Below are 14,325 nucleotides of genomic sequence, written 5' to 3'. Positions count from 1 at the left end.
AGACGGGGTCTCACTTTTGCTCAGGTTGGTCTCGAACTCATGACCTAGAGTGATCCTCCCACCTAAGCCTCCCAGAGTGTTAGGATTACAGGCGTGAGCCACCACGCCCGGCCTTATTCTACTGTTCATAGGCATTTGTGTTTTTCTGTTTTGGCTATTCTGAATAGCATTGCATTGAACATTTTTATATATGTCTTATGGTGAACAATGTTCGTGGAGTCTACTTATCTTTTTTATTTATGTTTAGCTTAAGTGCTTTCTTTTGTTTAGTATTTACATGGTTTATCTTGCCATCTTTTTAAACATCTCATATCCACATTATTTTCACTGTCTTTTAAGCTCGTTATATTGAAATTATAAAAATCTTGCCCTTTTAATCTGATCCGTCTGTATTATATTCACATAGTATGTAGTACTTAGTATGTGCTAAACAATTTTCTAAGTGCTTTATACATACTTACTAGAGCTCTCAATTTTTGTTTGGGTAATTTGTCCTTATTTCACCCTATTCTTAAAAATTATATTCCTTGGTTGTAAACTTTAGGTTTGCAATTACATTCTTTCTCCACATTGAAGATGATATTTTGCTGTCTTCTGGCTTACATTTTTGCTGTTGAGAACTCACTTATTGGTTTAAATGCTATTCTGTTCACAGTAATGTTTGCTTTAAGATTTTGTTTGTTTTCTGGGATTATTATTATTGTTATTTGAATTTAATCTTGTTTGGCTTCTTGAATTTGTAGCTTGGTATTTTGTGATATTCTCTATAGGTATTTGGCCTCTGTCTCATTCCTATCCTTCTGGTACTCCTGTGATTCATAGGTTACAGTTAGGCCTTTCTGTCCTTCTGTATATTTCAATTTTATGTTTCTCTGTGTTGTAGTCTGGATAATTTCTTCTGAGTTCTCTTTCAGTTCATTAATTTTTTTTTTTTTTTTTTTTTTGAGAGGGGGGGTCTCACTCTGTCACCCAGGCTGGAGTGCAGTGGCAAGATCTTAGCTCACTGCAGCCGACCCTTGGGCTTAAGTGATCTCTAGCCTCATCCTCCTGAGTAGCTGGGACTACAGGCATGTGCCACCATACCCAACTAATGTTTTCTTATTTATTTTTTTTAGAGATGGGGTCTTGTAATGTTGCTCAGGCTGGTCTGAAATTCCTGGCCTCAAGTGATCCTCCTGCCTTGGCCTCCCAAAGTGCTGGGATTATGGTCATGAGTCACCACACATCGCTTAGTTCACTAATTCTGATAGTTTTTTTCTATCTGCTAATAAACTCATCGACTGAGTTTTAATTTCAGTAGTATTTTTTTCATTTTTAGAAGTTTTCTTTTTTTCAAATCTTCTAGTTTACTCTTTATAATTATTTCCTGCAGATATTTTCAGAGTTGTCTTTTATTTCTTTAAGATAAGTATAGTAGTTTCATGATCTATTTGATGTTTGTAATATCTGAAGAATTGTGCGTCTGTTCTTGGTGTCTGGTATTCCTGCTGGTTCTTGCTCATAGTTGTTTCCTTAGTGCTTGATTATTTTTGACTTGATACTGCTCATTGTCCTAGAAACACATAGTGGAAATTCTTTAATGCTTAGGATGAAGGTGTCCTTCTCTAGGCAGGACTTGGATTTACTTATGTTAAGTGCTTGGGGATACTATTAGTTAAGAGATCACTTAACTCATGTTTTGAAGTTCTCTGGATCACTTGGGTCATGTGAACCTCAGCAAATGTGCTGGCCCATGGCCAAAACAAATCAGCTATTCCTGTCCTGTATCTGTCATTACCTTGCTGTGTTTAGTACCAAAGCAGCCTTCTCTGCTGTCCCCTGTAAGGGGTGGGGGAAAGGGGCAGCATATGTTGATTTTTGGCTTACCCGCTCCTTTGCAGGTATATGTTTTTGAGGTGGGATAGCGCCCTACATTAATATTAGGAGAGTTTCTTATTTGCCTCTGCCTTGGTACTGATTTACCCGTTTCCCTTGTTCTTGAGCCCACCAAAACTAAATTCTACATTTGTAAGAATTGACAAATGCTCTCAGAGCATAAGTGGCTATAATGCTCCAGTGTTCCATTCACTTCTCTGGGTTCCTGTTTTTTCTTAAATTTTGAGTAATTTGTGGTGCTTTTATAAATATGCTTATGTTTGGATATTTATTTTATACTAGCATTTATAGTTTTTTTTTGTTTTAGTTGGAGGGTTGGGAATGAAACTAAAAGTAAGTTTTGTTTTTTAAAAATAATTTTGGGACATGTTTAGTAGAGTGATTTTTATTAATTAGATAAGTGAATTACTATAAATTAGGAGGTAGTTATAAATTGGGGGGCAGCTTACCTTTCATGTTTATTATTAATGTTGTTTATGCCTATATTTTGGTTTGCATCTAATAGTTTCCTTGTTTTAGGGATAAAAGTATTTCCGTCATGGCTCATTCAAAGACAAGGACCAATGATGGAAAAATTACTTATCCTCCTGGTGTCAAGGAAATCTCAGATAAAATATCTAAAGAGGAGATGGTGAGACGGTTAAAGGTGAGTAAAATTGAGTATGTTCTTTTGGACATCTGTTTAAGGCAGGGATCTCATGTAGAAATCACATAGGGCTGTATATTTTAGGGCAACTTAAAAAAGCAAAGCAGCAAATGTAAGAGAAAGGATCTAAGGGAGTAGATGAGGAACAGTAGTGATTCCTTGGCTATCACTAATGAGAAAGCAATTAGAAAGGTGAAGCTTAGATTTTCTAGGACTTACTTACACTTGAATATAAAGAAGTCTGTAATACTCTTACATTCCTTTTTTTGGGTACAAATTTGTCTCCTTTATCTTGTTTCATTTTTTCCCCTAAAAACAACCATTTTACTCTGAGAAAGGAAATTTTAAGTCTTTATACTGAATACTCAGGCTGTACCTTAGTTATTTTGTACCTAAGTTATTTTGAGAGTACATCAAAGTGACTGTTAGCTTCTCCCTCTGCTTCTGACATGTAGCAGTGAATCAAGATTGCTGGTGAACTTCCATAGATACGTTAGTCACTATATGGCTAGGGTCTCTTTATATGTATTTGAATATGTTTCACCTTTTCTTTCAGGGCCATGATGGTCCCTGTGATTGTTAAAATGGTTAAAGGAGCATAGTGGCTATGGAGAACGTTAAGGTGATTTATCAGTTAGTTTAGATGGTCTTTATTTTTGGGCATTTTTTTCCTTCTAGGTTGTATCTACCTAGACATTTATGTTGCTTGGTATGTTATTATTTACCTGGATGTCAGGACTGAAAAACTTTCCTAAATTAATCATTAAAGGCCCAGGAAGCTTAAAACAAAGTACTATTTTATGTGTCTACCTGGTGTATTTTAATAAGAAAAAAAGGATGCTAAAAGTATTATAAATTTCATATAAAGTCTTATTTGTATTAATATGTAAAGTATTAGAATGCCAGGTATCAGATGTTTATTATTGAGAGGGAAAGATATCTTTGAGCTGATTAAATTTACTAATAGGTGGATATTTTATCCAGTCAGGAACTTATGCATATTTTATTAAAAACAGTCAAGCTACAAACTCCTGTATATGACTTACTTCATTTTCTGTGTATTTACCTTCTCTTGACCTATTGAATTTCTAGAGAGACTAATATGTTTATTGCCTCGGATTTGCTTATATATTCCAAGAATGTTAGGTAAACGTGTCTGTTGTTTGCTAAGAAACTAATTCTGAATGTAGAACCTACACTTAAACGCTCATTAGCATTTAGTGTCTTTTAGAGATGTTATTTTCTCAGAGATCTTTTTTAATTTGGAGGACTCATAAGTTATTAATGAGTTTTATAATACCATTTGAGTTGTAGACAGTAGTAAGGAATTTTCATTATCCAGACCTTGAGCAAACTTTGTGTTTAGTCTTGGTGGAATGATTTCCATAGTACTCACAATAGTGTTTGTAGTATGCTTTTATTATTTTGTAGTCATCCATGACTGGCAGTAATCTGGTTATACTTTTCTTCACATATTACCCTAATTTATACTTTCCACTGTTTTTAGTATTTTCCTTCTTAGAGAAATATAAAAAGGATTTTTTTGTGGGACAATAGTAATTTTTTATATGTACAAGTACCTGTGTAAGTTTTATAAATTATAACAGTTTGTTAATATAGAAGGTGACATTGTTTATATAATTTATTTTTGCTATAACATTTAATTCAAAATATACTTAATGTTGTCTCACTCTTTGGTGAAGAGATCTGGAGAAAGAGATAGTTCTATGCACCTAGTTCTCTTTTTTCTCTTTGTGTCTTTTCATAAACAAATAGGCAATCAAAGCATATATCTTAAAAGTAATAAAATTAAGAAGTTAGAAGAATAGCCCTTGGGTATCACACCCTTAGCACATTGCCTGCCACACAAAAAGATCAGCAACTTTTCCTTGGGGCCAGAGTTTTATTCTACGAAAGTAGAATAAAAACTTTTGAGTGTTTAAGGTAAACATAAATAGAAAAACAAAATTTATTGACTTCTATTCATTTAATCCATGTTTTTAGGATTAAATTGTCAACATTAATTGTAACAATAATAACATCAACAAGTAAGATTTTATATATGCTTCATGCGGCCCTGGGGTCAAAACTAGAGTGAGTTATAGAACTCTCATGGCAGTTAATGTGTTAAACCAACTGTGCTGCCTGATGGGAAGGATTAGTCTACTGTTGGTTCTGGCATCTGGCATAATAGAAATAAGGGGTTGCATTGTGAGAAACAATGTTTCCACGGCTGCTCTGAGAATTTAGTATGAAATTGAACCGTTTTTTACTCAGAAGTCTAGCTCTACAGCAAGTGGAAATCCTTGCAGCATAAAGGACCAAAGCATAGAGGTTGATACTTGGTGGCCAGCCCTACTTGTTGCTTAGTATTTGCAGCACCACCTAGTGGATGGTGAATGGTCACATTTCCATTGGAGTTGTATTTAAATGTCAATTCCTATCAAGATAGGCAATTTTGTTAAGTCTCCTTTGAAGTAGGAATAGCACGGACTGTGGTTATATTGTAACTACTAATATTGAAATTAGAGAAAATGCTTCACAGAATTCATACTATACCCTTTGTCACCAGTCTACTTTCTACCCCCCCTTCTTTTATGTAAATATTTTTGAAAAAGGAACCATTCCCGGTAGCTTCATTCCGTTCACCACATACATGCCATTGAATCAATGAACTATCCATATTGTATTCTCTTTTACTGTGGCACAAGCAATATTTTGTTGGATGTTTATGATGGTCACATCATGGTAGCTTTTTAATGTTGAAGGATGCACCTTTGACATCCTGTCTTGAATCCATTTATACTTTTTTAGTTGAATATATAAAACTATGTGACTGGAGTGGTTTAGTGGCTCAGATGGAAAACTAAATTGTAATCCATCCAAGTTTTCTGTAGGTACATACTTTTTCTCTTAATGATTAGAAATGTTATTTTTAAAGAAAGGGATGGTAGTTTTAAGGGCATACCCCTTTTAGTTCAGTTGTACAAGTGAGACCAGAAGTTTCAACAAATACTCTACTGGATTTCTTCCAATAATGACTGCTACATCAGGCTAATTTTAAACTTTTAAAATCTGGTTAGCAGATATGTTGGGTAGATGAAAAATATTTTACTTAGTCTTTTAAAGAAAAGTTTACCCTGTAGTTTTAAAGGGATCTTGTTCTCTCAAGTAGACACTTTTTGCAGAAAAATGAAAGTATATTTATTTGAAGTTAACCTTTGCAATTAATATGGCCTTTATAACAAATGACTCTACTTTTACATGGAATATTTCATTTGATTATTTTGTTTTTGTATAGATGGTTGTGAAAACTTTCATGGATATGGACCAGGACTCTGAAGAAGAAAAGGAGCTTTATCTAAACCTAGCTTTACATCTTGCTTCAGATTTTTTCCTCAAGCATCCTGATAAAGATGTTCGCTTACTAGTAGCCTGCTGCCTTGCTGATATTTTCAGGATTTATGCTCCTGAAGCTCCTTACACATCCCCTGATAAACTAAAGGCAAGTACTGTAAAGAACTCCAAGATTGATTGATGCTTTGGTTTATCTTTCTAACTAAAATGGGTGTTAAAGTATTTAGATAATTTCTTGGATTCTTTTTTTTTGTTTGTTTTCTTTCTTTCTTTTTTTTTTTTTTTTGAGACAGAGTCTCTCTCTGTTGCCCAGGCTAGAGTGTAGCGGCGTCATCATAGCTCACTGCAGCTTCAAACTCTTGGGCTCAACCAATCATCCAACCTCAGCCTCTTGACTAGCTAGGACTACAAGGCGTGTACACCATGCCTGACTAATTTTTTTTTTTTTTTTTAAAGTATTTTGTAGAGACGGGGTTTCTACATGTTGCTCAGGCTGTTCTCCAGCTCCTGGCTTCAAGTGATTCCCGCCCCCAGCCTCTCAAAGTGCTGGGATTACAGGCATGAGCCACTGTGCCTGGCCTGGATTCTTTGATGTTTGCTACAGTAATCTTTTGTTAAACTTCTGTTTTCTTTAGAACTTACTTTTGAAAAAAAATTCCTGATTTTGAGGCTAAGAAGTAGATTAATACAGTGTATACTTTTTATATTAGCTTTGTTTCTTTCAATATAATTTTAGGAAAAGGCAATTTAAGAAAAGGCAATTCCTTTTCTTTTTTGAAAATCCATATTGAAAACCATGGCCTTTATTTGTTTAAAAGACAGTAGCTAGTATAAACCTGAATTTAATAATATATATTCCTAGTTCATTTAATGGAAGGTATGATGTGAATTGTTTTGAAGAACATACAATGTTAAGGTAGAAATTTTAATGTTAAGGTAGAAAAGACATGTACTTAGTTATGGTAGTTATAAGTAAAACCATATGAATGCAAAAAATTTTTAAAAGATGAGAATAACATGATTAATCCATTTTGAAAAATGCTAGTAGAAAGCATGAAATAATTAGAGCTGTGCAGAAGATGGGGGAAGTAGAGGGCCAATATTTATCAATTAAAAGTGGAATTGAATTTTAAACTTTGAGAATGGTCAGAGACTTAATGTAGATAACATGAGTTGGTCTGTATTTGTGAATCCAGGTGTAAGGCATGATTTCTAATTGTAAACCTCTAATTTGGAGATGCTTATTAATTGGCTTAAGGAATGATTCTATTTCTTTGGCTGTAGGCTCTGGCTCTTCCTCACTGGATGTCTTGTTGGCATTCTCATGAAGAGAAAGCCTACTTAGGACTGCTACTACACAATTTATTTACTTCTCTTGGGGATTTCTCAGTTTGTATAATCAGTGACCTATTTCAAGGCATTGGGGTAAAGAAAAGTTCTCCTAAAGGAGTAGCTACATATCTGTACTATTTATAATAGGACAATTTATGAGAAGACTATTGAGCAGGTAAGATTAGGATCTTTGTGGGTCATTCCCTAGCCAAAAATTTTGAAGTACTTTATTTATATGGCAAATTTTTTGGTCTTATTCTTAATGTCTATTTTTTCTTTTAGGAGGATAGTACTTGAAAATTACTGATTTTGAGAGTGCTTTCTAAATGTTTGTGGGATAATTCTATTTTGATTAGCATCAAGTTCATATTTTTTAAAATCTATGGTAGTATTATACATATTAGAAAACTGTAATACCTTGATCCTCACCTTTCCACTGTAAGTTTGTTATTGTCATCAGCAAACCCTTTTTATACAGCTGGCTTCATGTTTAGATCAGTTATTGTTGGTGAGGTTATAAATGACTGTTGTCTTTCCATCTCCAGATAGAGTCAATATGGCATGTGTTCTCTATTAGACAATCAGGAAGGATTTATTCGTGGAGAACGTATTTTATACAGCACTACTATCCAAGTAATTTTTTAAGTGACCATTTTTTGAAGGGTGTACTTTAAAAAATTTTTATTTTTAATTATGGGTACATAATTATATTATTTGTAGGGTGCATGTGATGTTTTGATATAAGCATACAATGGGTATTAATCAACTCAGTGCAATTGAGGTATCTATCACCTCAAGCATTTACCATTTCTTTGTGTTAGGAACATTTAAATTCCACTTTTTAGTTATTTTAAAGTATAGTATAACTTGTTGACTGTGGTCACTTTGTTGTGCTATCAAATATTGTTCATTCTATCTAACTATATTTTTGCACCCACCAACCATCCTGACTTTATCCCCCCTCCCCGCTACCTTTCCCAGCCTCTGGTAACCATCATTCTGCTCTCTCGTTTCCATGAGATCAATTGTTTAAATATTTAGCTCCCACATGTGAGTGAGAATATGTGCGATTTGTATTTCTGTGCTTTGTTTATTCCATTTAACATTATATTCTCTAGCTCCATCCATGTTGTTGAAAATGACGGAATTTCATTCTTTTTTTATGGGTGAATAATACTTTATTGTGTATATGTACCACATTTTCTTTATCCATTCCTCTATTGATGGATGCTTAGCCATCCGTTGATGACTGTTGTGAATAGTGCTATAATAAACATGCGAATGCAGATATCTCTTTGATATACTGATTTCCTGTATTTTGGATATATTCTTAACAGCAGGATTGCTGGGTCACATGATGATTCTATTTTTTATTTTTTGAGGAACCTTCATACTGTTCTGCATAGTAGTTGCACTAATTTACATTCTCACCAGTAGTGTATGATGGTTCTCTTTCTCCACATTCTTTCCAGCATTCATTATTGCCTGTCTTTTGGATAAAAGCTATTTTAACTGGGCCAAGATCATATCTCATTGTAGTTTTGATTTGCATTTCTCTGATGACTAATGATGTGGGGCATTTTTTCATATACCTATTGGCCGTTTGTATGCCTTCGTTTGAGAAATGTCTATTCATATCTTTTGCCCATTTTTTAAGTAGCAATATTTGATTTTTTCCTATTGATTTGTTTTAGCTCCTTGTATATGCTAGTTATTAATCCCTTGTCAGATGGGTTATCTGATACTTTCTGTGAGTTATCTCTTCCTTCTGTTGGTTGTTTTCTTTGCTGTGCAGACGTGTTTAGTTTGATATGATCCCATTTGTCTAATTTTGCTTTGGTTGCCTGTGCGTTTGCGGTATTATTAAAGAAATAATTTCTCAGACCAATGTCCTGAAATGTTTCCCCAGTGTTTTCTTTCAGTAGTTTCATAGTTTCCAGTCCTAGACTTAAGTCTTTAATCCATTTTGGTCCGCTTTTTGTATATGGCAGGAGATAAGGATCTAGTTTCATTCACCTGCATACCGATATTCTGTTTTCTTATTTATTTAAGAGACTGTGCTTTCCCCAATGTATGTTCTTGGCACCATTGTCAAAAGTGAGTTTACTATAGATGTGTGGATTTGTTTCTGGATTCTCTGATCTGTTCTGTTCCCTTGGTCTGTGTGTCTGTTTTTGTGCTATTATCATGCTGCTTTGGTTATTATAGATCTGTAGTATAATTTGAAGTTAGGTAATGTGATTCCTCTGGTTTTGTTCTTTTTGCTTAAGAGGCTTTGGCTATTCTGGGTCTTTTGTGGTTCCATATACATTTTAGGATTACTTTTTCTATTTCTGTGAAAAATGTTGGTGAATCTGTAGATTGCTGTGGGTAGTATAGACATTGTAACAATATCGATTCTTCCTACCCATGAGCATGGAATATCTTCCCATTTTTTTGTGTGTCCTCTTCAATTTCTTTTGCCAGTGTTTCATAGTTTTTATTGTAGAGATCTTTCACTTCTTTAAGTTTATTCCTAAATATTTTATTTGTAGCTGTTGTAAATGAGATTACTTTTTCAGATTGTTTAGTGTTAGCATATAGAAATGCTACTGATTTTTGGAGGTTGATTTTTGTATCCTTCAATCTTACTGAATTTGTTCATCAGTTCTTATAGTTTTTTTTGTGGAGTCATTAGGTTTCTCTAGATAAAAGATCATATGCTATGGAAACAAGAATAATTTGACTTCTTCCTTTCCAATTTGGATGTCATTTATTTCTTTTTCTTGTCTGATTGCTCTAGCTAGAAATTCCAGTACTATGTTGAATAATAGTGGTAAAAGTGGGCATCCTTGTCTTGTTCAAGATCTTAGAGGAAAGGCTTTAAGTTTTTTCCTGTTCAGTATGACACTAGCTGTCTAGTTGTATATCACTTTTGTCATGGTGATGTATGTTCCTTCTATACCCAGTTTTTTGAGAGTTTTTATTATGAAGGGGTGTGAATTTTATTGAATGCTCTTTCAGCATCAATTAAAATGATCATAGGGTTTTTGTCCTTGGTTCTGTGGCTGCGATGTGTCACATTGATTGATTTGCGTTTGTTGAACCATGGGATGAAGCTCACTTGATCATCATGGATAATCTTTTTAATGTGTTGGTGAATTTGGGTTGCTGTTATTTTTGTTGAGGATTTTTGCCTCTATGTTCATCAGAGATACCGGCCTATGGTTTTTTTTGTTGTTGTCTTTTGAAGGGGGTACTTTTGATAGGACTTTTCTTAAAAAGCTACATAGTCATTTACATATTAAATTGTTTTCCTTTTAAAATATGCTTGCTGTTTTACTAAAAGGGAAACATTTTTTCTTTTATTGATTGATATCATGCTTCCTTTGCAGAATTAATTTTTCTAACCTTAAGCCTTTTTCAAACTGTTCAAAAACATCTACGTTTCTCTTGAAACTCATTTCCATAAAAACTTGACTCAGAGTGACATTGAACCTGTCTATCCAGGTACAGGGGGGTGTGATCAAAAATCAAAAGCAACAGATGGGAATAGATTGGGAAATGGTGGGGAAAAGCAAGCAATTACAGTGATGAGATAGGAATTTTGACAGGTTGACTTCTGTTGGTCTTTTAAGTATTCTGTATGGGATCTACTGTCTTTGTCACTTGGTGGTTTTTGTTTTTTTTTTTGTTTGTTTTTTTTTTTTGTTAAATTATAATATTCCTAAGCTGTGCTTTTCCTATGGAATTACCATATATTGTGCTGTTCCAGCAAACCTTATCAGCTCTCAGTCATTGCAACAATTTTTATTCTAAAAATGGTATAAATTTTAGTGGACTCAGTTTTCAGGTCTATTTGTTTAACTTGCTATAAGATGAAGTTTTTTTTAATATACTTTAAGATCATGGTAAATGATTTACTATTTTCCTATGAAGGATAGTAATACATTTAGTGTTCATATAAAGATGTACTTTTTAAAAATTCTAGCCAAATACAGTTTTTTCTTTACAGTATTTATGGTTTATCATGATATGTACACACGAGTACTGAATTAGCTTTAGGAGTTTAGTGAATATTATCACTTAACATTCATAACCTAAACAATACTCTGTCTTTTTTTTTAAAGGATATATTTATGTTTATAACAAGGCAGTTGAAGGGGCTAGAAGATACAAAAAGCCCACAATTCAATAGGTATTTTTATTTACTTGAGGTAAGTAATATATCTTGAGGTGATAATTTAAAGTAGTTTTTTGTGCTTATATATTTTTACCAAAGTGTTTACCTTTTTAACCTCTTATTTTTAGAACATTGCTTGGGTCAAGTCATATAACATATGCTTCGAGTTAGAAGATAGCAATGAAATTTTTACCCAACTATACAGAACTTTATTCTCAGTTATAAAGTAAGTTTATTTCACTAAGTATATAATATTTTTAAAAATATAAAACTAAAGAATTTTTAACTTACAGGTGAATCTGCATAATCTGATATGAATATTAAAAGGCCAAGAGTTGTAGCTTAAATTTATTTAAATTTATTCTTACAGGTGTTTTTAAAATGAATAGTGTTTAATCAATTTTGTATTATAAGCAATTACTTGTTAGAGAAGTGGCATAAGGCCAATATAAAATATTTTTTGGATTACATTATATATGTATTTAAGTTATTAATACATATAAACTCCTTAATGCATGTGGCTATTTGAACTTTTTGTGCATTGTTTAAAATTATTTATTAGAATTAACTTCATAGCAATTTGATTTTCTGAATTTAAGGCAAAACTGAAGTTGCTTTTGATTTAATCATTTTTAATTGTGAAACTGGCTAAAATTAGGGAAAAGTAATCTAAGAAATGTAGTTTAAAAATATACTTTGGATACTATTGTAAGATTTGGGAGACAGGGAAGCTCTAAATGAATATATAGAATTTTATTTAATATTTTAGTATCTTTTTATAAAGTGTAATGTTTTTCAGTATCATCTTATGAAGAAATCCTGTACACCTCAGTTATACTTTAAATAAAATGTCTATTTTGAATTTCAGCAATGGCCACAATCAGAAAGTTCATATGCACATGGTAGACCTCATGAGCTCTATTATTTGTGAAGGTGATACAGTATCTCAGGAGCTTTTGGATACAGTTTTAGTAAACCTGGTACCTGCTCATAAAGTAAGTAGTAGTATATAAATACTGAAATATGTCTAAAGCTCATTGATATTAAGGTCCAAAATTTGTGCTTAGATTCTAAATACAATTTATCCTGCTATAACCTTAGTTTTGGAGAATCTGTTGATTAATATGTATTTATTATATTTAATGTGTAATAAAACACGATATACTTATTAGTCACTAAATGAAAAGAAGAAATAATAGATTTAGTCATGTAATAAAATATCTGTGATAATTTAGTTTTATATAGAGTGTATTTTAGGGAGTGAGTTAATAGCTATGTAGATTCTATTATATAACTTTACATGTTGGGAGGGGGAACCAGTTAGAGTCTTACCTAAAAGACAGTGGTAATATAGAGAGGAGGGGTGAAATTAAAAAGGAAATCTCTACTAATCCGGAGACAAGGGATATGATGATGGCAGTTTTTCTTGCCTGGGTGATGTTGATCAGGATGTGTTTATTTTTTTTTTTGTGTGTGTGTGTGTGTGTGTGTGTGTGTATGTGTGTGTGTATGTGTTTTGATTTTTGAAAATGACTGACTCTCCAGTTCTAGATACGGTTCTGTGACATAGAAGGGATCTGGGTTAAGGAGAGGAGCACAGGAATCACCAGTATGAAGATCTTTGCAAATTTAAGACCTCTCTGGCAAGATACAATCTTAGTCTATAGCTACACAGCATTGACGCAAATAATATTTCAATAAAAATGATCTCATAATCCAAAATGTCCAAATTCTTTTTTTTTTTAATTTTTAAATTTTTTTATTTTAGCATATTATGGGGGTACAAATGTTTAGGTTACATATATTGCCTTTGCCTCACCCCAGATTTCCAAATTCTTAAAAGAATTAGTCTATCAGTGCTAAAAGTCAGCAGATACTGTAAGTAGCAAGATTAGATTACAAAAATGCAGATAATATATTTTTTAGATAAAAATCATACATGCTGGTGTGCTGTGGGCTCTGAGCCAGCTACCATTTGCTCCTCACCTGCCTCTCACATTCTTCCCACTGTGCATCCTGGATGCAGTTCACTGTGTCCTGACTCCACCCAGCCAGCCTCACCCTTTTCACTGGTGACTGTGAAAGAGAGGGAAGGTAGGAGACTGCCTCCTTCATCTAAGTGCCCACATCTGGTTAGGGATACCTGTTATCCTTTTTTATTAAATGAGCTTTAAAAACTGGCCTGGGACCCAGCTACTGTTACTTTCCGAGGGCAGATGAGCAGGGGTACTTGGCCTGATACTGTAAGCTCTCTGCCCCATGTACTTAGGTGGGAGAGGGGGATCATGAATCCAACCACAGAATGCCCTAGAAAGGAAGGCTGGGTTTTTAGGAGGAGACTCAGTAGGCCTCCCAAAGGGGCTGCACTTGACTGGACACCCAGCCTTGTAGATCCCACATCGGCTTGTGAACTCTGCAAGACAGTCCTTCCTGGGTGCAGATTCAGTATTGAGTTTGACTTTCTACACCTAGCAACTTGACTACCAGAGGCATTCAAGGCTTCCATCTATCCATTGCTATGAAAAAAACTTTGTTCAGGGCACTTCCTAAATGCACATTTTCTCCTTGGCCATGCTTTAGGGAGGGGGTCTCTAGATATTTCCAGAAACTAGAATCCTAGGACCTACTTAACCCCCTATCTGTAAATACAGGAGCTGGAATCTTCTACCATCTACTTAGAATTCAATCCTCTACTTACTCTGTTTAGCTTAGACTGGAAATTTCTTGAGGCACTTTGGCAGTCCTTTGCATAATTTTAGCTTTGTGTAGTTTAGTGAATGTTTATGGCACTGAATAAAACATTCTAACAAAGTTTAAAAAATCATAAATACCCTTAAAAGGATTAATGATAAAATATGTTTAGATAAGAGCTAAAAAAACACAATAACTAGACATATGAAAGGAGCTAGGAGAAAACTTATTAGAAGGGAAAAATGGCGATTGAAATTAAAAT

At 33.7% G+C, this 14,325-nt stretch overlaps 1 protein-coding gene across 1 annotated transcript in view; it reads left to right on the top strand.

Annotated features, from left to right (window-relative positions):
- PDS5B (PDS5 cohesin associated factor B) overlaps positions 1-14,325 on the top strand; it is a 165,045-nt gene that overhangs the window by 41,183 nt on the left and 109,537 nt on the right. Inside the window, exons 2-6 of the mRNA XM_069467361.1 lie at positions 2,395-2,521; positions 5,823-6,026; positions 11,320-11,406; positions 11,501-11,598; positions 12,241-12,367. Coding sequence (XP_069323462.1) covers positions 2,414-2,521; positions 5,823-6,026; positions 11,320-11,406; positions 11,501-11,598; positions 12,241-12,367 — 624 coding nt within the window. The 5' untranslated portion in view covers positions 2,395-2,413. The remainder of the gene's footprint in view (positions 1-2,394; positions 2,522-5,822; positions 6,027-11,319; positions 11,407-11,500; positions 11,599-12,240; positions 12,368-14,325) is intronic.

The sequence above is a fragment of the Eulemur rufifrons genome, chromosome 4, assembly GCF_041146395.1.
Source record: "Eulemur rufifrons isolate Redbay chromosome 4, OSU_ERuf_1, whole genome shotgun sequence".
NCBI lineage: Eukaryota > Metazoa > Chordata > Mammalia > Primates > Lemuridae > Eulemur > Eulemur rufifrons.
Note: the sequence above shows the minus strand (reverse complement) of the source record. Positions and strands in the feature narration are given on the sequence as shown.